The sequence below is a fragment of the Pholis gunnellus genome (assembly GCF_910591455.1).
Source record: "Pholis gunnellus genome assembly, chromosome: 21".
Taxonomy (NCBI): domain Eukaryota; kingdom Metazoa; phylum Chordata; class Actinopteri; order Perciformes; family Pholidae; genus Pholis; species Pholis gunnellus.
Window position 1 is genome coordinate 9,410,372 of NC_136548.1, and position 23,331 is coordinate 9,433,702.

The 23,331-nt window shown below is 43.8% G+C and overlaps 1 protein-coding gene across 1 annotated transcript in view; it reads right to left on the reverse strand.

Annotated features, from left to right (window-relative positions):
- LOC306713087 (voltage-gated potassium channel KCNC1-like) overlaps positions 1-23,331 on the reverse strand; it is a 49,228-nt gene that overhangs the window by 24,077 nt on the left and 1,820 nt on the right. The window contains 2 exon segments of the mRNA XM_079182661.1: positions 16,412-17,044; positions 17,046-17,099. Coding sequence (XP_079038787.1) covers positions 16,412-17,044; positions 17,046-17,099 — 687 coding nt within the window.

Below are 23,331 nucleotides of genomic sequence, written 5' to 3' on the forward strand. Positions count from 1 at the left end.
TGAGGAGATTAGCTGACGAACATTTAGCCAAAGAAGTGACCTTCCAGGGAAGTCAGCGGTGTCGATGTCCAATCTGTGATTTTAAGTTGTTATTTTGGTATCCGTTTGTTGTTCAATCAATCTCGAAACCCATCGGCTATCGGTCTGATGACGGATAAGGCTCCGGGGGCGAGGGACTATATTTTTGGGGGTTTTGGTGTAGCCTGCTAGTATCTGGGCCCAGACTTTGCTGCCGTGCGTTTGTCATCGTCTACAGTCCGATTAGCAACTTGAGGTGAGCGACTGGATTGGTTCACAAGTAGACAGTTTACAAGCTAATTTTAAACCAATCAAAAGCGAAATCATCGTCAGACGATAGCCGGTGGGTTCCAAGATTGCATTTCGTCCAATGCGTTTTACCTCCTTTGCTCTTCACATGGACTGCTTGAACATGATTGGTCGATACTACTCAGACTACAAACCGAAACCAGAACAAAATCTTGTCGTGTTGCCTATTTATAGAAATTGTTCAGTTAAATCAACACATTGCAATGACACGTTCTTTTAAGGATCATATCCGTATCCTAAATAGAATGGCAGTTTAGATTATCAGGTGTGTTCCAGGTTGTCTGGTTTTCTATATTCTACCCCCACACTTCCAACCTCTCCTGCCTTTTTTTCCTCTCCATCTCTTCTCCCTACTTCTTTTCTCCTCTGCTATGTTTCTCACTAGTCGGTGTCTGACCTACTTTCTCAGATTGCTGCAGTGCTGTACCCCTCAGTATCATGAAAACACACACACACACACACACACACACACACACACACACACACACACACACATACACACAGGTTCTCAATCACCCTCCTACCTCTACCCCTATACCAGCCCCCATGTAGGGTAGCAGGATAGCACCAGTGGGACCAGCTCAGGATGCCCCCTCATTGGCTGGACACCAGAAATACTTCATACGTGCAAATCAGGGAAGGAGAGATTTGCTCTGAAGTGTTATGCACTTATTTTGTTTGTTACTGTTGCCAATATTCTTCACAATGACATTATTGATATATATAATAACACTTACACTGAGGAGATGAGCAGCACTGGTACTCGTACAAAGTATTGAAATGTTGAGGATGATTAGAAGTGTGAGATGTGGCCAAACTGCAGTAACATCATGTTGTCTATGTAGGCTACACAGGTGGAAACAAAGGTGGAGGCGGACAGGTGAGAGGGAGACCAGACGATGTGGGTCCATGCGTAGGAAAACACAAATAAAAAAACAAGAGGAAAGTGTCCTGACGTAGGTTTTGCAAAGATAACCGAAAGTAGATCACTGTTCTGATGATCTTAAAGTGATGTGACTGTCATGCAAAAAGGACTTTTAAAAAAGACAAAGAAGACGACAGAAAGGACAAAGGAAATCAAAGTAAGATTGAGATGAAACGAAAAGAAAAAGAGGGCAAGCTGTCAGGAGATTGAAGGCTAATGGTAAATGACAGGCCTTAGTCATAAAAGTGACTTCCGTCAACTAAAGGGACAGAGGGAGTTCTATGCCTATCTGGAATCTTGTCCACAGGACATAAAAAATAAATACATTTGACTCAAAGCTGCATTAAGCAGCAGTTTCCATAATGTCAATACACCCATCTAATGACACTAACCCTGCTGTGTGGTTCCAATACAGAAGAGGCTGCAGGTGATGTAATGGGCTGTAGCAGCCACAGTGGAGGGCCACATTTTAAAATGTTCATCATAACCTGATTTTAAAAAAAAGATATATTATTTGCTAAATTTGTCTGATGAAAAACTTGCCACAAAACAGTTTAGTTTCGCTGACACTTTAAATACACCACATAGAATCTGTTTCACCAAATGTAGCTTAGTTTGTTTAAACTATGCCATGAACGCAACCAAAAGGTGTTTTGTTTCCTGCTGCAGACAGCTCCATGTAAAGTTTAAAACTGAAAAAAACTCAAATTAAAGACAAAAAACAAATCTGCTCAAAATGTAAATAATATATACAAAATCTAGGATTCAATTATTCACTTCGAAACAATTAGCCTTGAACAATTATTTCTTCACTTGGACTGAATTAACTCTCACACGAGGCAATATTTTCTCAGCACTCTGTCGTTTTTTGTCTCGCTGGTATAGTACGAGAACAGACACCAGAGAGTTGTGATGCCACTGCAAAGCCTCTCCAGATCTGCAGATTCACCCTCTTTCTCTATATTAAACGTTGGTGTCGGGTGGGAAATCATATAGGAAATAACACATCTTTATTTCAATCCAGAGCCAGACCTGGGCACAGAGAGAAAAGACAGAATAGGCACAATAGGCGGTCAGTTTGGGAATCCTGAGTTTTCTGGGATGGAAATTATTTCAAATGTTTAGTTTTGAAGTCGAACAATCACATCGTGTCGCTCAAAACAGCCACCCATACCTGTATTATAATAAAAAATGTAGAGCTTGTGCAAAATTGTGTCCAGCCTCTTTTTATCCGGGTCACTGGTGTTTAGAATGGAGACACCAGACGCTCCTGAGGGATTTATAAGCAGAGCGAGAAGTGATTCCCAATTTTTCCTGGAGCTGCGTGAACTGTTTTTAATGTGTCAGTGTTGATATAGCGTTTTTTCCTCTGGCAGAAAAGCTAGACTCACCGATGACACCAATACATGCAGATCTAAGAAGGGCACAAATTAAACCTCGATTGCGTTAAACAGTAAGTGACGCTTTTACCTACAGCACTGTGCCGGTATTAATTTGACCATGTAGTTAAAAGCCACAATACAATATTGAAACAAAGGTCCATTCGGGGGTTTCAGTGATTAAATGATACAGCAGTTCAAGATGGCAGAGCACAGTGGATTACACATCAAATCAATATTGATCAATCCATCACAGCGGCCAGTCCTTTTTAAATATGCAGCAGCATGTCAAGCAGAGATCTGCTGTGCGATAGAGAAGACCCCCGCTGCTCAAAATGCACCTAACGCCACACATCAGGTGTGGATGCGTCTGTGTGTATACTGTATGTGCTTGTGTTTACATGTGTTGGCGTAAGTGGCTGGCACAAGTGTGTGTCTGTGTGTGTGTGTGTGTGTGTGTGGACATGACTCACAATGTGAGAGAGACAAACAGCCTATGGGCACAGGAGGTGTGTTTGCACACTTGCTGATCGCAGATAGTGAGTGGTAACTACATGAGCACTGCATTGAGGTGATGGAGAGGGATCAGTGGAGAGACAGAGAGAAAGAAAGAGGTGGAGGAAGATGATAAAAGGAGGAGTAGCAATCTGTCACTTCACACTTATTCATCTCCTGGCACTTTGTGTCTGTTCTCTCCCTCCATCCCTCTCCTCGCTGCAACATGAAGGTATGTGCGTGTTCTGGTCTGGACGACCACGCTGATGCTCTGACTATATGAGTCAGAGGCCCACTGTAATGTTTGTGTGAAGCCTAATGCGTTGAATCCCCGACATTAAAGCTACTATGTGTGACACCTGCGGTCCAATGACCTTCAAGGCCCAATAGAGTCTCCCTCGCTCTCTAGACTCTGAAATTAGATTTGCAAAGATCATCAACATAAATTTAAAAGAGCGGGAGTCAGAGATGGAGAGAGAAAGAGAGTGAAGCAAATGAGAAAGAGCCTCTGAGAGAGAGGGGCGAGAGAGAGAGAGAGAGAGAGAGAGAGAGAGAGAGAGCAACCATAAAAAGGAAGTTGATGATAGAACGTTGATTGTGTTTCGATGGATGAATGAAGAAGAGAGAGTGAAGGAATGGAGGGAGAGGAGATGAAAGGACGAGCGGAAGAGAGAAGACAATGACGTGAATCTCACCAATCAAGGGGGATAGAGCAGGGCATCGGAGAGTGAAAGTGCAATAAAGAGACAGAGAAGAAGAAAGGAGGAGGTGTTGGGAGAGCATCAATGTAGGCGATATAACCAAGGGGAGATTGTCGGAGCTGATATTAGCACTATGGGCGTTTTTGCATGCACGACGGTGCGCTCTTCTTTAACGGGACCCGAGTGGCGCTGTGTTTACTGCGGCACCATCCAGGAGAGCTTTATCATTACAGTATCACCACAGCCCTGCCTGGCTCTCTGTCACCATGACAACCACTGCGTTAGCCTCTGCTTTCAGGCACCAAGGACAGGACTAAGCCAAATACTGCTCATACAGCTGGCATAAAGGGCTGAATGTAGAGGAGAGCGAGAGCAGAGCCGCGATCATTCAGACCGGCTGCTGATTGATCGATGAAAGATTAGCATTTGTGAGGGCGAGGGCGAGTGACCTTGACGGAGATATAAAGACAAATACAGGATTTTGCTTTTTGTTCCGTGTGTGCACTGACGGTGATGTTTGATCAGCATTAGTATTACGAACAGCGCCCCGGTAAGAATGAGCATGTGGAGTCTTTCCCAGAGGGCAAAGCAAATGGGCGACCACTGCAGCAATGATAAGAAGATGTTGGGAGGATGACGTGAAATCTGCACATGAATGAGGCATGAAAAAATGAACATTTAAAAGAAATACACAACGTTCTGCTGAAGGGCAACCCGTGCACGGGGTTTTTGACTTGGATCAGGTGATTAATCTATTATCTTAGGTGAATGGCTGCAGCCATCACTCAGAGACTTCCAAAGTAGCCACTTAGCGTGCAGTGCGAGTGTAACCTTGGGTGGGTTACAGGAATAGCCTTCACTTTGACCACCATCATCACTGTTGTCATTATCACCGTTAGTTTAGGCTGAGATTATGAAAAAGAATAATATTATAGCCAACCTAATAGTCAAACACTCCTGAACAAGACCAAAAGAGGGTTGATTTAAGTGACATGGTGTGTGAAATGGACAAGCAGCAAACCTGAGAGGAAAGAGAGAGTCTTTCATTTTGTGTTCATGCATTGAATTATGGATAACTTTGGCTTTTAGCCGTTTATGACCCTTTACCTCAAAGCCTCCTCATGTGAGTTTAAGATCTTATGGCGTGGCTCATGAAACATGTCTATGTTAACCATAGTTACAGTATTCAGACCGTCATTTTACATTAAGTCTTCAAAATACAGTTGATATACCACATGGAAAGCCACTGACTGCCCTTATCTACTTTAATTAATTTGTCATTTAGTGAAATGTAAAAAAAAAGGATGACCAATCAACAGTTGTATGTGAAAGGGGTTTGAGAATTATTACTTGGCTCAGAGGTCCCCTCTGCTCAAAAGAGTGTTTTAGCTTCTTTCAGCTAATTGTTTTGTTTTTTTACAGCCTGCACCTTTACTCTTTTGGTTCATTCTCACCGCTCTCATAGCGTTGTATTTAGCTGCAATAGCTCTGATAAACTCGCTGTATGTCTATCTGCTCAGCACTTCACGGTGCACACACAAAGTTAGTGAAAAGCTGGTGAACATAGTGGAGCATTAAGCAGGGAGGAGCCAGATATTTCCCTCAAGAGACCAAAACCAGAGCTAAAATAAAAGCGGGCATTGGGCTTCCATGACAATGTCGCTCCGTATGTGTACTGTAAATAGGCAGCTGTTTGCTAACAGGTTTGTTGTTGTATTGGCTTAAAAGCTAATAATATATCAATGCTGTGTTGTTTCTGCTTCACCAAAGTCATAAAAAAAAACGTTATTGCAGGTATTAACGGCATTAACTTCACAATCTAACTATAAAGCGAGGAGTTTCTGTCTGTCTGTCTGTCTGTCTGTCCTTCGCAGATCTCTGGAACCATTATTCCGATCTACTTCACACTTGGCGAGTGCATTGCTGGGGACCCCATGGAGCGCTTTGTAGGATTTGGTGCAATTTTGACACGTGGCACGTTCAATATTAATACACTTTAAACAAACAAGCAAACAGCGACGCTTCAGGCTCTGCAGCTCAGCATGTCATCCCCCAGGCAAACGCTGTCTTGCTTTATTTTTCACCCTTTCTCGAACTGGGAATGTGGGTATTGGCAGTGGTAGAAAAAGTACTTAAAAAGTAAAACTATTTACTATTAATAGTAAAACTATTAATACTGCACAATCTTTTAAATGTACTTAATGTCTGTTAAAGGTGGAGCTTTCCATTCTAAGATGATGCTGGATAGTTATGAATATTAACGCATCATATCTTAAATGTTGTATTTTTTGTGTCAAATCTGAATCTGCAACGAAACCATTAACATTTCTCTGTCAGGTAAATGTAGTACTACAATATTTTGTATAGAACTATAGTAAGTACAGTTGACATGATTATTTTCTATCTGCTTTGGGGGCCTTTTGTAAGATTTTTCGGGGTACAATTAGTAACATAATTCAACATGTTTCATAAGTTAACATTATAATAATTGTGACCTCTTGTCCCTTTTTCCCCTGAAGCTCATTTGGCCCGTTCTGGACTGGCATGTTTTCAACGGGCACTGCATTAGTGATATGAAATCCAACACATTTTCCAATGTATGAAGATGTTATCAACAAATGTTTGGTGTTTTACTTGAATAACCTAAACAATGGATAGATAATCAGTTATTGATTGAGTGATCATTTCAGTGCTATACCAGTTGCATTGTTGCAAAAAACTCCCTTTTTGTACTGCAATAACGTGACAGACATTTTGATTGTGTTAGTTCCATCATTGCAGAATATTCCAAGGTGCACTGATCTAATAGCTCCTCGGCTTATTTCAAAGAGGGGATCTATGACAGTTGATAATACCGGACTGACAATAGACAGAAAGTAATATCAGAGAAGATATCAAATTCTTGAGAGCAACTCTTCCCCTTTTCCTGTCCCAGAAGAACCGCAGCCGTGTCTCGCCTCGAGGGAAATGCAATCGACATGACGTGGAGGACGTCGGTTTCCGAGCCAGGACAGGCAGTTAAAGCAGAAGATTGTCAGCCCTTGCTAGGGGTCAGCCAGCACCCAACACGGGACACTGCGGGATAATGAAGGGCAGTGGAGGTGAGGAAATGGGTGGGACTGGTAGAAGTAGATGGCTGAGAGGAGGGACGTAACAGGAATCCCGTCACGGGATGGTTTTATGTGTTGCATGATTGTACATGTGCAAAACATGTGCGTGACAGGCTCATCAAACGCCCGAATGCCGGAGGAGATGAAGGAGGAGGAGCGACTGAGGATGGAGGGAGGTGGCACTGAACTTCAAGATATAATTAGCGTCTGCTCGGGGTAATCCTCGCGTATATTTTATTTTTTGAGTGCTGAAAACACTGACTCTCTGAGGTCAGTGCTCTTGGAAGCGATCCTAGTAAAAATTTAAATCACAACACAGACTTCTGTTTGAGACATTCCCTGAATGACTCAACTCCTTGACACACTACAGTTGAATCGGTAAGCTCTCCTACACATACACACACACACACACACACACAGTGTTGTATCTGCTCTAGCGTTCAGGTCCCCTCCATTTAATTCCCTGCAATTATGTCAAACCTTTCTGAAGACAAACAAACATCGTGTGCAGGTGAGTGAACTGTACACGTGTCCGTTCCCTCTCATCTGCTTTGTATTCACTCCGGATTACTGCAGCATGCTATGTGCATTTGTCCTTGCGACGCAGCCCTCCCCCCTCTTTCTCAACCGATCCTCCTTTTCTTCTCCCTTCCTCACCCCTTTCTCCATCCTAGTATTGTTCGAGACATGTAAAGCAGGTTTGGCAAAGCTCTCCCTGTTCTAATAGCTGTGATGACCGACTGCCTTTATGCCTCCTCCTCCGCTTTTTCTCAACCCCCTCTGTCCTTTCTCCCTCTGTGCTTCAGTAACTATCCATAACGAACTTCATCGGTCCGTCATGAAACTGAAAATGAAATGGGACATGCACAAAGGCCTTTTTGGTAAACAAGACCACTACACGTATTAAGCTGTCAACCTTTCTATGTCGTGCTACTCACAGAGGTAAACAAAAGAATATAAACGCCTAAATTTGAGAAAATAATCTAAAAGAAATTTAAAAAAACACGACATTCTGATACACCTCCGTCCAATTCCACTCCTGAATCCGACTCTTAAACACGTCTCTAGATCACATTTCTATTTAAAGTAGGCATTCGCTCTGCCTCCACTCCGCTGCCACTTGGACAGAAGGGACAATCACGAGGAAGCAGATGGTCACACAGGAATTGTCCCAGTGACGCCCTCCAATGTCATTTTCCAAGGGAATGAGCAGGGATACAGTTCGACTGTTTAAGTGCCACTGTGTAGCGACACCACGGCCAACGATAGACTAAATGCTAAATCAAGAAACTTGCCGTCAGTAGAGATAAAGTAGTGCTTTTTCAAACATAAATGCCAAACGTTCCCTAGATTAAGATTTTTAATTATCAGGGTTTGCTGCGTTTCTTTTTCTTCTGTGATAGTAAACTGCATATTTGTAAGTTTCAACTGTTTTGTCGGACAAAACTAGCAATTTGATGACGTCAACTTCACGATGGCCATTTTTCACAGCTATCTGACGTTCTTAATTGATTAATTGAGAAAATAATCCACAGAATGGTCAGCCACCGTTATTCTCTTAAGGTATTTAGTTGCATGATTGTATCATTAGTACTGAAACAATTAGTTGATTTATTGATTAACAGAAGATAAATTAGGAATTTTGATAGTTAATTAATCATTTAACTCAAAAGTACCAACTTATTTGCTGATTCTAACTTCTCAAATCTGTGGATTTGCTATTTGTCTCTATCTAATAATGTCAAATGGAATATCTTCATGAAAAGAATCTGAAGGTTTCACCTTTGACTCTGGAAAGTTGCATTTTTTTTGTTTAACTTAGTAGTTTATTTATTAAATAACAGTGATTGAAAAATATGATTTAAAAAAAGAGATCTACAGGACAATAAACAATAAAAATGTAAATGAGTTTTCACCTCTTAAAATGATGAGTGATTGGAAAGCTCTTTTGAAATATCTGCCAGCTAATTTCCATCCAGCCTGTTGATCTATGTATTCGTAAAAGGCATGCATTTGGGACATTGGCATGTGTGAGAGTGATCTGCGGAGTTACATGTGGAGGCGTGTCAAATGAAGTGATTTATCTGTGTGCTGTAAGTGTGGACGCTCAGCTGGATGGTTTATGGGCAGCTACACTTACAGAGCATGGGCCAGTGTGTAAAGGTGAGGGCACCGAGAGTGATTTATGTTCAGCCGGGTGTTCGGGGGGGTCAAATGTAAGATGCATGTTGTAATGGAAGTGGGTAAATGTGTTTCTACTCCACATTAAGTCTCTCTTTAGTTACAGCATGTGCTGTTCTATTGCTCATGAATAATTGACGATCTTTATGCAGCGAAAGGACTTTTGATTCAGCACGCAATTAAGTGTTGTTTTTCTCTGCGAGTACGAGCGCACTGTCTACTTGTTTGTTTACGTATACTATGTGTGTGGCTGTCTGTGCGACTACAGTACACAATACACTGCTCTCTCGTGTGATTTGACAAGATTTGCCCCATTTAGAGAATTCAAATTCCCACCGCAGTAATCGGCTCTGGCACCGTGTGAGCTCTCCACCACGCCAGTGTCCGGAAGTCATTTCTATTCAAGAGCGTATAAGAGCACATGTCCAGGGTTTGCCACAGGGTTCAACTAATTGACTGTCAGTACAGTGGTGTCTAGTGCCGATTCAGCACTTAACTTGCATGGCTAAATGGACTGAGGCAGAGGAGGAGGAGGAGAAAATGGCTGAGGAGGTCCAAACGAGAAGAAGAAAGGTATTTTGGAGTGATGAGAAAGCAATTTTTGCAACATAATCACACAGCATGTTAAAACGCTTCTGTCTGAAATGTAACGTGATGCTTAAAGCAGTAGGTTGACATTCTGGAAAATAAACTTTCTTGCCAGGAGTTAGATGAGAGGATCAATACCACTCTCATGTCTGTACAGTAAATATGGAGCCAGCAGCAGCCGGCTAGTTTAGCTCTGTTCAAGGACAAATACATCCGTTCACCAGCACTTTCAAAGCTTGCTAATTAAAACTTTATTTCTTGTTTATTTAATCGGTAGAGAAAACCGAAGTGGAAAAATTACAATTTGCGGATGGGTCATGTGCCGAACAATGTCTTGCCTCTGAGCAGTTGCCTGGCAACCAGGAGACTTCAGGAAGTTAGTCCCTGCCAAAGTCTGACACACAAAAAATGGCAAATTCACTTTTTTTTCTACAGAAAGCTAGGCTGGCTGTTACCCTGTTTCCAGTCTTCGTGCTAACCTATAAGCTAACCGGTTGCTACATACATATTTACCGTACAGACGTAGAAGATCTATAATCCTCACATTTAACTCTCAGCAAGAATGTGTCCCAAAATATTGAACTATTCAACAGTAACACTTGTGATTACTGGTGAAGGCTACATCTGAACATCTGAACACTGCAACATCTCCCCAAATGGAATAAACCCACCATCTATACTTTAAGCAGCCAGAGTCTAGGACGAGTGCGGATTATAAATTGAACACCCCAAACATTGCCATCGTCTATTATTAGTAAAACTAAACTTGTTTGTACTGTGGCAACAGCTAATAGTGTTTGCTATACTTCAGTAAATCATTAGGCATATCAATATTCACTCATTTCCTCCACGTGTTCATTTATAACCTAATGGTAATAAATTCAAATATATTTAAATTTCTTTAGTTGTTTTAGAGTTAATATTTAAAGATCCTTGCTGGCCAATGTTTAAAGACCTACACAGCACAATGTTTTCCAAAATGTGATCGCCATTATTCAAATTATATATTTTTTTGAATTTTCAGAGTTTGGTAAACTGGTTGATATGGAAAAGAGAGGCTGATGATGGTCATGATGAAGAAGAGCTTAGTTGGATCGAATACGGGAGGAAGGGAGGCGGGTATTTTGTCTCCTGTATGTGAAATTTGAAAATGCCTTGCAGGATTTATTCGATTTCATTCTTGTAGGTTGCCTATCAAGTACTCATGTATTCCATTATTAGACAAGATGACTCGGTAGTAGAGGTGAGACAGGAAAGAACAGAAAGAGAGGAGCACGAGAAAAAAGGCAGAGTAGAAAGACAGGAGAGGACGAAGAGAGTCTCGAAGCATCTTATTAAACGTAATTCGACAACTACAACTGTGTACAAATGTGTGTCGAAAGTCCTTCTCATGTCAGCAGACGCACTAAATATCTTCTGGCGACGCGATACAAAGCTCTGCTGCCGGATAACAAATCCTAGAGCAGACACCGCGGTTCACAAACGCTGCAGTTTTTCTGTTTTTACCACCTTAAAGTGCTTCTCACTTATTTAAAACGGAGATCATGTCTCTGGCCCTGTTATGAGACATCAAGCATCTATCCAGTAAAGTATCGCCAACAGACAGTGCTCAAGTTACAAACAGAGGGACTGTGACTTCCGAGGATGCAAACACAACATGAGAAGGCCCTGCGGTACAAAACATTGTCAGGGAAAATTGAAACAGAACACAATACATTTACCAATTGGAGGCACAGGAGAGGCAGGTTGACTAATTATCACGCCCTTGCCAGCAGCTACTGCTCGAGGAAAACAGTTTACCTTAATAAACTTGGTGAGCACTTAAGAATATCTCCCTCCGTGTTTTTATTTCTCCGTCAAGACAGGTTTGGTGCTTCAGCTATTTTCAGACTTGTGTTTTCTTATGCGCTAAATGGTCATACGAGTACATAGTCTCATCCTCTCATCAGTAATGGAGGAGCAGATTTGCCACCAGCGAATGAAATTAAGGCCTCCTTTTCCTCTCGTTGCTATTCTCAGATGCAGCCCACAGGGAGAAGGCACCAGAATGGAAGTGGGAAATAGGCCTTTCAGCGGGGTCAGGGTTTGAATGGAAACAGCTTCGGAAGCACGAATACCAAACCCCACCGCTGAAAGCTAAAGTTGAATTCAACGCGCTAAAGACCTTTCAGTTTACAAAAGAGCATCATCATCTCGATTTCACATCATCGCGAACACCGGGACACTGCTCAAGCTGAGGTTTGAAACAGGATGTTTGTACCCCGAGGAGAAGGACGACTTTGTTGCAGTTTTAGGGTGAGGTGCACCTTTTTTTAGAGACAGCTAATGATGGCAAGTTGTGATTTTAACTCTCCCTGGAGCTTAATGGGTAGACAGAAAAAAATAACGGAGGAATACGGCTAGGTGGAGTCCAGGGTTGCTGTCCCCTTCACCACCGTTCCCATGAAGCTCCGACTGGAGTCGGGAGGTTCTGTACGTGGAACTACGTGGCTCTGGGGCAAACACAAGTCTGATGATGATTAATAGCAAAATCATGCTTTAAACACAGGTGTTTTAAATGGCAAGTTGTAGAAGTAAAAACTTCACTTTTGTATTTCCAACCCCACACAGAACTCATCTTCTCTGTCTCATGAACTCATTTACCAGACAAAAGTCACTGAAACCCTGCCTATAGGCCAATTTATTTTCCACCCAACATCATATCTATATACACTGATGCCTATCAATACATCTTCTTTTCTATTCTCTCTCCCCCACAGTGGTTTTCTACCCGGAGACAACATGTTCTTAGGCCGTCCGGCACAACGGCAGTCACATTGGTGTTTATGACAGCATTGTGCGCTCCTGCACTGTGGAAAAAGGACAGAAAACAGTGAACCTTAAGACATGACCTTCAGGGACAGGGGGGCTCCGGACACAGTGCTGCTCCCCCGAAAATGAACCAAATACAGGCACAGGGGGGGGGGGCAAAGGGGCATCTTGTACATGCTGAGCTACAAATGGTGCTTTGTCAGGAGATTGCTGAGAAAGACAACCGTGCACTTCTGGTGCGAAACTGGAAGTGACCAAAACTGTTGAACCTGCGGGACAGTGGCACGACAATATAGGTTCACCTTTCAGATAATCAGCAATGGATTGAGTTTGTCAAAATACTGTTAGAAAATTCAGCATCTCATTTTTCCATTATGCGAGAAATGACACTGTATTAATGTGTGTAGCATTTACTCAACTTTACCTCCATCATTCAGACTTTTGATGTCCAATATTGACTGCTCAATGCTCACTTAAAGATGTTTTTGTTTACATGCTTATATAACTTGTAACACCTGACATATCCAAAATGTCTTTATTCCTTTCAGTAATTGTACCATTTAATTTTTCTAACTTCTAACTTCGTTTGACAAGATAGAGTCAAGTGATTAGATCAAATTAGATTACCTTCAATGACAAAAAACCTACAACACAATAACCACCGTCAATAATGATGGATCCTTGGATATCGGATTAGGATCATTGTCATTCAGGCAGACTATACTTTAAAACAGTAAGATAGTAGATCAAAATCTGTCAAACATCATAGAACAGCTCTATGTCGTCTTAGCTGCACTGCAAGATCTTTGTCAACCAAGCACAGATCAATCAGAAATCAGTTGCAAATCATATTGTATACCACCTCATCAAACAGAAACATAAACATCCATACATTTTGTCAATGTGTTAACGGTTGTGTTACCATTCAAGCGTTAGTCTTTGTGAACATTCTCAGATTTTAAGAGGTGATAGAGGAAGAGAAAATGGCTTTAAAAATAGACAAAAGAGAAGATAATCAATTAATTATCAATCAATAGGCAGGCAGGAGGGCCGGGGTAGGAAGATTGGATAGCTCAAGCCTTCACAGATAATCGAAGACGCTAAGACAAGGGTCCCCACCCCCATCATACAGCGTCTTTCTCCCTGTGGGTGTCACCTCCTCCCTGTTTATCACAATACCCCTCTTCCTCCTCTTCGTCTCTCTCCGTGTCCCTTGCAGCCCTTCAGTCCCTTTTCCCTCTATATTTTCCTCCACTATCTCACCCCTTCTCCATTTCCCTCGCTCCGTCTATCCCTCTCACTCCCACTCCACCTCTTTTCTCTTCCTCCAGTGCTCCCCCTCCTCTCTCCCGTGTCTACTGCAGCAGAAAAGCCAGCACAGACACCAGCATGTGTGTGTTTGTACATGTCTGTGCTGCTACGGTAGATCCACAAGCGAGCTTCACATGATCATGATCGGAGAAGGAGGTGGGGATTTTCTTTTTTTTTGAAGAAGAAAAAAGCCCCGCATGCAATGTCGAAACGCTCTGATCAAAACATTGATTGCTGATGCGCTACAGCCATGCAAACAAAAACCCCTTAAATCATTAGAGTAATGTCTCTGCTTCTGTCTCCCTTTATTTCCTCTCGTCTCCCGTTTCTCTCTCTCATCTGTCTCATTGTATTTCCACATCAGCATCTCGTTTTTTTTCCCTCTGTCCTAGCCTCTCTCCATCTCTCCGTTTTTTTTCTCTCCAGATATAATTTGCATCCCACAGGACCGAACAGACCAAGAGGTTCTGCCATGTTGGACATAATGCTTTCAGAAAGAGCGCGGGTGGGAAAAAAAAAACAAGTGATCTGGGTCACAACGCTGTTTGACGTATAGCGCTTGCATATTAAGACCTACAGAGAGAAACAGGGCTGTGTTCACCCACAAAAAGAGCTGCAGCCATTGAAATGAATCCCACCTACTACCTGCACCGTACCCTGCATAACCCCAACGTGCCGTCACAAACACCACTATCTGCAACCATTACACTCATTTAATGTTTTTGTATGATTCATGAGCTCTTGGCCACTGTAACCAGAGGATGTGGTGTAAAACTGATCATTACATAATAAACAGCCTTCTCGCGGCTAGGCAGCAGGTACAGTAGCTTGAAACCAAGGTATGGCAATGCTGCAAATGATGCCTCTTCGTGCTGAATGATCATTTAGAATTCAGCACCAAATCCATTTCTTTTTCCAGAAACATGTCAAGCACCTTTTTTTTTGCCTTGCTCCTGTCATTATTTAATTTGAAAATCCAAACCCTGAAGCTATCTCCCTCTCATGCAACACTTGGTCATTCTGCAAAGAATCACGCCACTATGTGTTGTTTTGTTGCATTGAGTAGAGGAAAAGAGGGGTGGGATAGTGAGAAATCAATCGGGATGAGAGTGACACTTAGAGAAGCCCTTCCTTTCCTGATCCCAAGTCCAGAGAGGCGGATCAGGTGGCCTAAACCAGACTGTCTGTCACAGCCCAACACTTCACTCTTCCTTCAGAGGAAACTAAATCCAGGTATGTAGATCTATACCTGGGGTGTGTGTGTGTGTGTGTGTGTGTGTGTGTGTGTGTGTATGTGTGTGTTTGGGAATAGAGAGTAGCAGCCTGTGTGTGCAGCTATTGTCTTCATCAGTGATTATAGATACAGTATGTATTGATGAGTGTGCAGTGATTTATATTTTAAGATGTTTTTTTTCCAAAGCTATTTTCAGCGTGAATTGGCCACTGCAGGTCTCAGCTGACCGTCTGGTTTTGCATGTGCTCCTATAGTGGGCATGCATCCACAGTATCCAATGGTCACACACCCTCATAACAGCAAAATAGTACTAGACAGACCGCAAGGCAGGGATGATCAAACTAAATCACCAAAACCCAAATCAAAGCAGCTGTGATCAAGCAGCTGGTTCCATCTGTAACTGGAGGGTCTGAGAAAAAAAGAACCTCAAGCCCACTGTAACTGTTTTCATGTACCACAGATCAAAAACACAGTGAGGAGTACTTGTTACTCGGACACCTGTATGATCAAATGCTATCAAACGTTTGCTTTTAAGATATACATCATGAAGTATTTACATGAAAACAATAAAGGGTATTCCAAAATAGGAGCGAGTTGTGCGTAACAGCATAAAGCCCGTGCGTAAAAGCCATGTAGCATTCAACTGGGGTTGGGACTAACAAAAAAACAACGCAGCAGACTGTAGTACCAAGGGCATATGTGGGGAAAGACATGCACTTCAACACTGACGAATCGGCGTCGTATGAGCAGTGCAGTGCTACAATAAATAAGACTACCATGAAATACGGCGCATTGATGTGAATCGTAAACGGACAAATGTGACCTAATGAGGGCGTTTGGATGCAGGAGGCGCAGCGGGTGACACGTTTAGAGACAGGTATGTATTAAACCTGCTCAAGTAGCAGGATACAACGATAGTAATTATGATAGCAATAAAACGGTATTCGGTGTGAATCCAGCTGGTCTGAAATATGTAATATATCAAGTATAAGACATGGATGTGTTGCGTTTGACAAAACCTTTGCTTGTTGTATAATCTAGTAGCCTATACCTATCTACCAATAAATATAGCTCCCATACCATTTTCCATTTTCCCTATGCTATCAGCATTAATTATTCAATACCAGTAGGTCTATATCCTGCTATTTAATGCAAGCTATCCTGTCGGGGACCGACAGTCAGTCTGTAGTTAATTTTGACGGACTGGTTTCAATAATAATGTGGACAGAACATTTAAAAAAAAAACAAAGTTTCAAAAACTTATCATGACTCAAGCAGTGAGACATCATGAAGCAGAATATGCAACAGCACATAAAGAAGTTGGTCCCTCCAGGAGAGACGTAACTCACCCGGGCATATTTGGAGGAATACGGGTCTTCAAACAGTGCCCATATTCGGGGCTGCCAGGTTTTCCACCAGCCCGCTTTCCTCGCGTCCTCTTGCATGCACAGTCTTTTCAAGTCCCCATCCGCACCGCCCAGCGCCGGTTCGTCGTCCGGTGCGTCTGGTTCTGGATTCTCGAAGCTGTCCAGTGCCTCCTCCGCATCCCGGTGCTGCCGGTAATTCATCCAGCAACACGCCTCCACGTCCGTCTCATCGATACCCCAGAAAGCCAGCTCCTCTTCGAACAGGGGACCGCACACATCGTTGGGACAGTGCAACTTCCCAGTGCGGTAGTAGTTGAGGATGAAGGAAAACACCGACGGGTGTCTATCGAAGAAGAACTCGTCTAATTTGGGGTCGTAGTCGAAGTTGCTGAACGCGTCCGCCTCGGTGAGCCACGATAAGCGGGTGCCAGGCAACGTTTTTAAGGTGCTCCGGTAGGTCTCATGCCGCACCCCCCCGCAGTTTATCACGATTTTCTCGCTTTCCGACGGACAAGTCATGTCTGCGCTGTAACATGCTTTGTTGGACGACTTGTTCCCACCCTTGCGCCCTTTGAAAGAGGATACACACACCGAACTGAGCATAGAGGACCGGGGGGGAGGGAGAGGATGAGAGAAACCGAAGGGAGGAGGAGGGAGGAGTCTGAGGAGTCTGCGGGGAGAGAAAAAGGGGCAGAAATTTTAGAAGAAGGGAGAAATAGATGTGGATTATCAACATTGCAATACAAATAAGAGTCTCGCGCTAAAGCCAGCTGTATGTGCAATTATTCACTTGATAATCAGCTGGTGGAAGGGCACAAGACGACCTTGTGCAGGTGCAGTGACTATGAGGGGGGAGCTGGGGAAATAAGGGGTGGCAAAGTTGTTTTTTAACACAGCGTCCTGGAGCACAACGATGCCTTCTACTTATTAGTGCATCATATGACAGCAGGTGAGCACATTCATGGGTCAGCATCCTCACAAGCTGGTTGTTGACACCGCAGTGATAATAATGTGTTTTCAGCTATTGCGATGTGACTGCCGGGGTCCCATCCCTTATGCTCTCTGCTGTACAGTTTTTTCCAGCCATCACTGTGGCATTGATATGGTCAATGCACATGTCAGTGTACATTCAAATCCACTCCCTTATTAGGCCACTGCGAAGCTTGAGCCCCTCCCCATCCCAGTCCCCTCCCCACCTGCAGCAACCCTGCCTCCGAGCACCCAAAGATGTGTTCGGAGAAAACAGTGACAGAAAGATGGGAGGAAGAGGGGAGACGTGGATATCCATCAACCTGCTTATTTTCCCCCTTTTCCCAAGAATGCCTGTCTGACGTAAGGTGGCGCAGCACCGTGTGTGTGTGTGTGTGTGTGTGTGTGTGTGTGTGTGTGCGTGTGCGTGTGTATGAGCATGTGTGTGTAGGTGTTAATTGCCTCCCGAGAGTGTGGTGTCCGTACTAATGTTAGATCTCCTCAATCAGCCTATGTGCGTGCTACACACACTGCTGCAGCCCCCTCCAACCGCACCGAGATTCATGCGATGCACAATTATGTCAATGCTCTCTCTGCCACTTCTCCCATGCACTGCGTGTGTGTGCGTGTGTGTGTGTGTGTGTGTGTAAAGACATGTAGATCGAGAAGAGGTAGAGGGTGAGAGAGGGAGGTTGAGGGGGTCGGGGGGGGGGGGGGGTGCATAAATCAGATTTTTAATGGAAGGATCGAAAAAGCGGGAAATCAGGAAAACAAGGTAGGCTCAGACAAAGACCCGAAGATGAGGAGGAAAAGAGAGAGGGGGGGGGGGGGGGGAGATGTGGAGGGAAAGAAAGTGAATGCAGTACACTCAGGGAACAGCTAGTGTGATATTGTCTCTCCCCATTGATGGAGGAAGGGGGCTGAAGAGAGAGTGTCGGAGGGGGGAAGAGCAGCGAAAAGGAGAGTGCACTATAAAAGTGAATGAATTATGCTGCAGTAAGAAGCTACAGTTATTCTCTCTCTCTCTCTCTCTCTCTCTCTCTCTCTCTCTCTCTCTTCTCCCAGCGAGGTCAAATTATTCACCTAAGGTCAAATTATTTGATCTGTGTTGCCATCCTGGGGTGCTTCAGAAAAGACAAGCATTCACAGCAAGAAAGCCCATACATGCGCAGCATCTATGCTGTTAACCTTTTTCTCTATTCAAAGAAATGCACCACTCTCCTCCTCCCCCCTCCTCTCCTGTGAGCTCTCACTGGCCCTCCCCCTCTCCCTCCTACTACTCTCTCTCTCTCTCTCTCTCTCCCTCACTTTCTCTTCCTCGCTCGCTCTCATATTCCGCATAAAGGAATCACATTTCATTGAAGGAGGAGAATCAAGGCTTCATTTCTTTCTCCTCTTCCTCCTCTCACAACCCGGTCCTTTTCCCATTCATAACTCTTCTGCCATTATTTTCTTCTTCTCTTTCTCCCCCCTTCTTTACTGCATTTGACTCTGCATTTTTCTGCCATTTCGCTTCACTCATCCTGCTGTCCCATTCTTTCCCTTTACCAAAGTAAGCGTCCTTCACTTTGGGTCAACTCTATCTTCCTCTTTTCCCTCAGACCTTTGCTTCCTTTCATGTCCTTTCACTGCAGTCTTTCTTTCTTACTTGTTTTTTGGGGTTTACTCTGTGGTTTTGCTTATTTCACTGCACTTCTTACCTGAAGAAACTACTTTTTGTTCAAGAAAAGTTTGCTGTCTCAATAGTTTCTTTATTTTTTCAGATTTCTTTATTTTTAGTCGGGGTTTTTTGGTGCAAAAATTATCTTTTTTTCATTTTTGAAGCTCCTGGACTTAACAACACTCAGGTAAGATCTACTAAGACCAAGGCTATTGCATGGGTATGCAGTCAGAGTTCGGAGGCATTAAAGCACAAATATTTCATATGTGCGCAGCTGACAAAAATGTATGTATTGTATATGCAGAAAAATCAAGACACCAAAGCCGTAAACCTCTACTTTATCTAAAATATCCAGTAGTATTCAGTGTTTTCCGCAGGAGCATCAAATATGCTTGCTTGACAAAAAAAAATTCTGCACTCATGAGTTTCAGATTTGTACTGCATCATTCTGCAGAAGTAGTTTTCTGTATTTCTCCAACTACAAACTAACGAATTAGGACTATTTTGATTAAATAAGGAAGCAATGACAATAAAATCTAAAACTGAACAACTTGGAAGTGAGGTCAGGCAGTCAGAGAGTAAAAACATCTTCCTGTGGGGCTTTCCAGCAGGGACCGCTGGTGTTGTGGGATGGATTATATTTCAGCACCATGGACAGTGGCGCTCTCTTACTCTCTCTCTCTCTGGGACAAACTCTCCTCTTACGGGATACTACACTTTCAAGGAGCAACTTCTATTATCTCACTTCTTATTCATTGGGGTTTTTTTCTGGTTTCACTTTGTAACTCCCCTGCGCCCCTTACTTCTACTTCATAGGCTGTAGCTCATTGGTGAACTGCTCAATATTTTATACACGGACAGCCACAAGTCTGTAAATGTGGGTAGATGCCTTTTTGTTCCCTCTGAGTCATGTGGTGAGCTTATTGATTTTTAAAATGTACTTATGTATTCTTTCATAATTAGAGGTTGATTTGGAAAGGGCGCTGTTAGGTTCCTCTCTACCTTTCCTGAGAACTAGAATTTGTGAGATGTTCAACTTTGAAGTTGACAGTTAAAGTAACTGTGATGAGCTACATGTCTGATTGCTGATCTTGATGAGCTCAAAGCAAGTGAGTTCAATGCTCTGTAGTTGCATTTCAGGAAAATGTCCGCAGTTTCAGCTCTGAAGAGCCTGCCTCAGCACTTTAATCACTGACAGCAGTGCAATTGCGTGAAAAAAAACGAGGAGAGGTATGGAGGGGGGACTGAAGCTAAAGAAGCTGAACAGGGGGTGTAGATCCAGTGGAGATGGAAAAAGCACAGAGCTGATAAGGAATGCAGAAAGGAATGAAGAATGAGGAAGAGGCTAAAAACTGAGGGAGAAGTGGGAAGAGGGGAGGGGGGGGGTGCAGAGAGGAGGAACAATCTCCACCACCAGCTCTCTTTCTCTCCCCTGCAGCATTTCCTGCCTTGGCCACCATGTCCTGCGCCACCCTGATACTACTGCCTCACCACTGCATATACACGAGAGGAGAGATAGTGAGAAGGAGGGGAGAGGAGAGGGGAGGGGAGAGGGGAGGGAGACGCATACATACACACACTCACCTGGCTGCAACAAACAGGCTAAGAAAAGCATTTTGAGGGCGAAATAAGGCTCATTCATTCTGAACGTTTAGAGAGAGGAGAGGAGCTCTGCAGTGGACAGATAGATCGAACAGGGCTGGAGGATAGAAAGAGCGTGCACACGGCTTGCGCACGACGGCTGCACTGACGCTAATATATATTAGCAGAAACACTGCAGCAAGAGGGGGAGGGAGCTCGGGATTATAGGATGCATTGACTGTGAGGTACCAGCAGCAGTAACCGGGGGAGGGGAGGAGAGCGCACGCTAGAGGGAGAGGGAGAGACAGAAAGAGAAGGCAAGGGAGGAATTTTGAGGAGTGCTGACAATGCGGAACAGACCCAGCAGTTTGGCGGAAAAAGCGAAAAACGTTACCAATCACAGAGGGGGAGTGGGGTGGGAGATATGGAGAGGGAAATAAGATGGAGGAGAGAAGAAGGTATGTTGGACAGTTAAGGTGAGAAAAGGATCGAGAGAGTCGGGGGGGAGTAGGTGAGGCAGAGGAAAATGAGCAATCTGGGGGAAAATGAAACAGGGGAGACAAAAAAGGTGGGGGGAAGAGACAGAGAGTACAAAAAAAGACCTTGCAGTGGCGCAGGATAGCACCTGAATGGATGTAAAGGTGTGGGAGGAGTCGGGGGGGTTAGAAATGGTCTGCAATACTAATAAGAGGAATGGAAACATTGATGATTAAAGAGGAGGAGAGGAAGGATAACATGGGGATGTAAAACAAACACACGGTTAAGCTAAATGGCAAATGTACCATTGGGGAAAAGGAGGGCTTTGCAGGCAAGTGTGTAACGTATGAATGTGTTTGTTTGTGTGTGTGTGTGTGTGTGTGTGTGTGTGTGTGTGTGTGTGTGTGTGTGTGTGTGTGTGTGTGTGTGTGTGTGTGTGTGTGTGTGTGTGCGTGTGAAAGAGCGATAGCAAGAATTACGTATGTGTTTCTGGTGGGCGGCCATTTTTTTCCCACCCGCTACCTCATCAAAGGATGTAACCACAAGGCTTCACGCTGTTCCCCCATATCACCTCCCTCCTTTCCTCATTCCTCTCCCCCTCATCTCTACCTTATCTCACTCTCCTCTCCTCTCTCTCACACTCCCCGGTGTTGAGGAGACCCCAACAGGAGAAAGCGAGGCACTGCAGCGCGGTGAAAGCACTGCGGTCACTCCCCTTTTACAGTGTCCTCTCCCCTCTCCAATTGTCATTGCACCTCATGGTGTAACTCTAATTCTGGCAGGAAAGTAGAAGCCAGATAGGTGTGTGCGGGAGTGTGAGGATAGTGGTGAGAGGTAGGTGGAATGAATGAATAAGAATGAAAATGAGATGATTGTCATGAATGGAGGGAGAGCAAAAGAAAAACAAGGTGCGTATGCAGGAAAAAAACAGAGAACAAGGCCACACAATGACCCAGTAGCTTTGAGACAGCTGATGTACACAGAGGAGAGAAAAAAACAAGGCATTTCTCATCACAATAAAGCTCACCAGTGACCAATTCCCAGAACATGAATTAAATAGCCAATCAATTAAGCAAGCAGAAAGGAAATGGCAGCTCCTCTACTCCGCGTGTAAATCTCCAGGGGCTGCCCAATCCACACATACTGCAGCACCGACACCCCTTTGGGCGTCTTGTGCATACTGGTCAATCACCCCCCCAGCCCTCTGAGGAACTTGCTATGGTCCCTTCCAGACACTTTTTTTTTGAGAACAAAAAAGAATTATGTGCTCCTGGTTTGCTCCTTTTAGCTGGCTGGGGATGATTAATACATACGGCCAGTTTCAGGAATAGACCTGCAGAAATGAAGCCTGTAATAGAGCTCTGAAAGCCCAGCAAGTGTCCATGACTAAATCCTTTCTGCCCACAGGAGGACACGTGTTGAGATTTTTTTGGGGGGGAGGCAGGGTGCAGGTAAAGATTGAGGAGTTCTACAGGGCAGCGAGTGGTGTAGGCGAGGTCAGAAAAATCCTGAAACAGTGCAGGCAAAAAAAAAAAAGAAGAGCAATGGGATAGTGTTTCATGTCGGGAAGGAAAGATATTTTTGGACCTGGATGAACCTGAGCTACCCCGTTGTATTTCAAATCTGGTTCTTAGAGAATTTGCATCAGGAGCAAATAGCTTTAACCTCAACACCTCCCGACTGTCTCTTAAGTCATTTAAACCTGTTTGCTCCTAATTAAGCATACTGCCCTTACTACATGATTAGGACCATTATGATCCAGCAGCGCAGTGATGTGGTTCAGGGGGCCAGACAGACAAACGGGATGATGGGAGAAGTATTACTGCACTGACTCCTGACCTGTGAACTAGCCAGCGATTAGACAAAGAGGAGAGGTCGGGAAGTCACAGACTTCACTCTCAACAGGAGGGAGAGAAGTTGGCTTTGAACGTGAAGGAATAAAACAAAAGGATAATGGAGACACGAAAGGAGATGAGAGGGAATGGAAGGTGGGCCCTGGAGGTGAGCCTCAAGGTCACCGATTTAAAACACAGAAGGTTTAAAAGCAGGATCAGGTAAGGAATTAGTTGAAGGACAGAGGGAGAGTTCTCTGATGCGAAGACGTGAGATGAGAGAGAAACCGGCCAAGGAGAGAGGAAGGGTCAGAGGAGAGAACACACACAAACCCAAGACACGGCAGATGCGTAATTCAATCACAGCCTCAAAATAGATTCAT